General features: G+C 37.8%; 1 protein-coding gene across 1 annotated transcript; it reads right to left on the minus strand.

The window, feature by feature from the left end:
- Positions 1 to 672: 672 nt before the first annotated feature.
- Positions 673 to 1474, minus strand: LOC137499037 (uncharacterized). Its single transcript, XM_068227080.1, has 2 exons — positions 1127 to 1474; positions 673 to 1035 (listed from the first exon to the last, which is right to left on the minus strand). The coding sequence occupies exons 1-2, from the start codon at positions 1298 to 1300 to the stop codon at positions 829 to 831; spliced, it is 381 nt and encodes a 126-aa protein (XP_068083181.1). The 5' UTR covers positions 1301 to 1474; the 3' UTR covers positions 673 to 828.
- Positions 1475 to 1990: the final 516 nt, after the last annotated feature.

Here is a 1990-nt window from a genome sequence, read left to right on the forward strand (position 1 = left end):
ACTGATGCAATAGATTAAATAAATGATGTTTAATCAGAAAACCAGTGGGCTACTGTACATCTCCTGTAGCCTATACAAAATATGACGATTTTAAAAAAGCCTCTGCTGATAGAAAAAGACATTTTCAAAGATGACCGAGTTAGCTGGCCGTGCGTTTAGGGTCGCGTAGCTATGAGCTTGCATTCGGGGAATGGTGGGTTCAAATCCTACCGTCGGCAGCCGTTAAAATGGTTTTCGGTGGTTTCCCATTTTCACACCAGACACATGCTTGTGCTGTACCTTAATTAAGACCACGGCCGCTTCCTTCCCACTTCTAGCCCTTTCCTATCTCTTCTATCCTCTTTGTCGCCATAAGACCTATCTGTGTTGGTGCGACGTAAAGCAAATTGATTTATATTTAATATGTGGGCTACTTATTGTGTACACAGGTATTTTTATATGTAATTCTCTCTATATATATACAGTATACGTGAGTTGTGACTTTCAGAGAACTGTGGAAAACCATTAGATAGTGTATAAAATTTAAGTTATGTCAGTATTTTAACAGGCGTACAATGTTTACATCGTGTATTGGTGACAGAGTGCTGTCTCCCTCTCTCTCTCCCCCCCTTGCCCGCTCCTCATCACATTGCGCCACAGCAGTTCTAGATAATTCCACTCCGATTGGACACTGATCCCCACCTGCACATCTATACCGCCCTGTAACTTGTAGATACACAATTCCCACAATTTTGAAATGTAACTTCGTTATATCAGAAAGGACGGGGCAATCAGAAATGTATTATTTCCCAGCAAAGTTATAACATTCTTAATCTCATGGAATGGCTCTTACAATGGTACAGCTAACTCCTCGGCTTCTCTTCTTTCTTCTTCTTCTTCTTCTTCATCTTCTTCATCTTCCTCCTCCGATTCACTGCTTCCATGATGAATGACTAGTTCCTCCACTTCAGGAAGACCTCTCACCTCATTATTGTAGAACTCGACAATCTTCTTCTCAGTGTGTTTTACTTCATTTCTCCACATCTCTGCTGTCACCTATAAGATATATTGAAGTATCACAACCTGACAAATATATTATAAACTCCACTTGCATATATCCAATAAATAACATTTCCACTTGGCCTACCTGATCAAGAGATTCTTTCCACACAGCTGTAGCTCTGTCCAATCCGTGACCAGGTCTTGAAGCCACTGTTTTGTTATAATACTGTTTTGCCACAGACCATACAAATTCGATGGCATTGAAAAATGAGTGGTATGGAGGAAGTCGTAAGACAGTATGGCCTTCACTGTGCAGCATCTCGTCAACAATGTACCTGGTTTTAAAGAAACAGAGAAATATTGTTATGCATACATGAAAGTCAAATACACGAGTGTAAACAACATTATCTAAACTTATGTTTACGTGCTTCTGTACCTCTTTAAGTGACTTCGATTCATATTACACAACATTTGCAGCTCATCTTTTGTGGCATTTTCTGGTGGAGAAACTCCATTCTGCCTTAACCATGACTGTAAATTAAAGGAAAAATAAAAATTAATTTCTGTAACATCATTAAACATCATTCAGTAGAAGGAAATATTCAATTAAGTATAATTACCACTAATTGATCCTTCCTCCATTTCGTTGTTGGTTGATGCTCAACAAGCTTACAGTGATATGGTGCATTATCCATTACAATAACACAGGGTCCTATATTTCTTAATCCTACGATTAATTGCGTCTTCACCCACATCTGAAATTTCTCGCTGTTCATAGCACCATGGTAATCCTGATTTCTCTTCAAGTTTGTAGCAAATATCAAATCAGCACCTGTAAGAATTTTAAGTTTTAGTATGAAGTTATTTGTTCTAAAAAAAGTATAGGCCTATTAATAAAAAATGTGATTTCTGTTGAATGATACAAAAAGCTGTCTGATTTTAAGTAAAACCAACTACTGTGTAGCAAAGTCACCGGATGATGAAGTCAATTAATTACTACTTACACTAC

Source organism: Anabrus simplex, chromosome 3, assembly GCF_040414725.1.
Source record: "Anabrus simplex isolate iqAnaSimp1 chromosome 3, ASM4041472v1, whole genome shotgun sequence".
NCBI classification, from domain to species: Eukaryota; Metazoa; Arthropoda; class Insecta; order Orthoptera; family Tettigoniidae; genus Anabrus; species Anabrus simplex.

Bases quoted from the DNA above. Each gene is read 5' to 3' on its own strand.
- LOC137499037 (XM_068227080.1), bottom strand. From the start codon at position 1,300: ATGCTGCACAGTGAAGGCCATACTGTCTTACGACTTCCTCCATACCAC. The intron at 1,036-1,126 runs GTAGGCCAAGTG...TATATCTTATAG, and splicing joins GGAAAGAATCTCTTGATCAG to GTGACAGCAGAGATGTGGAG.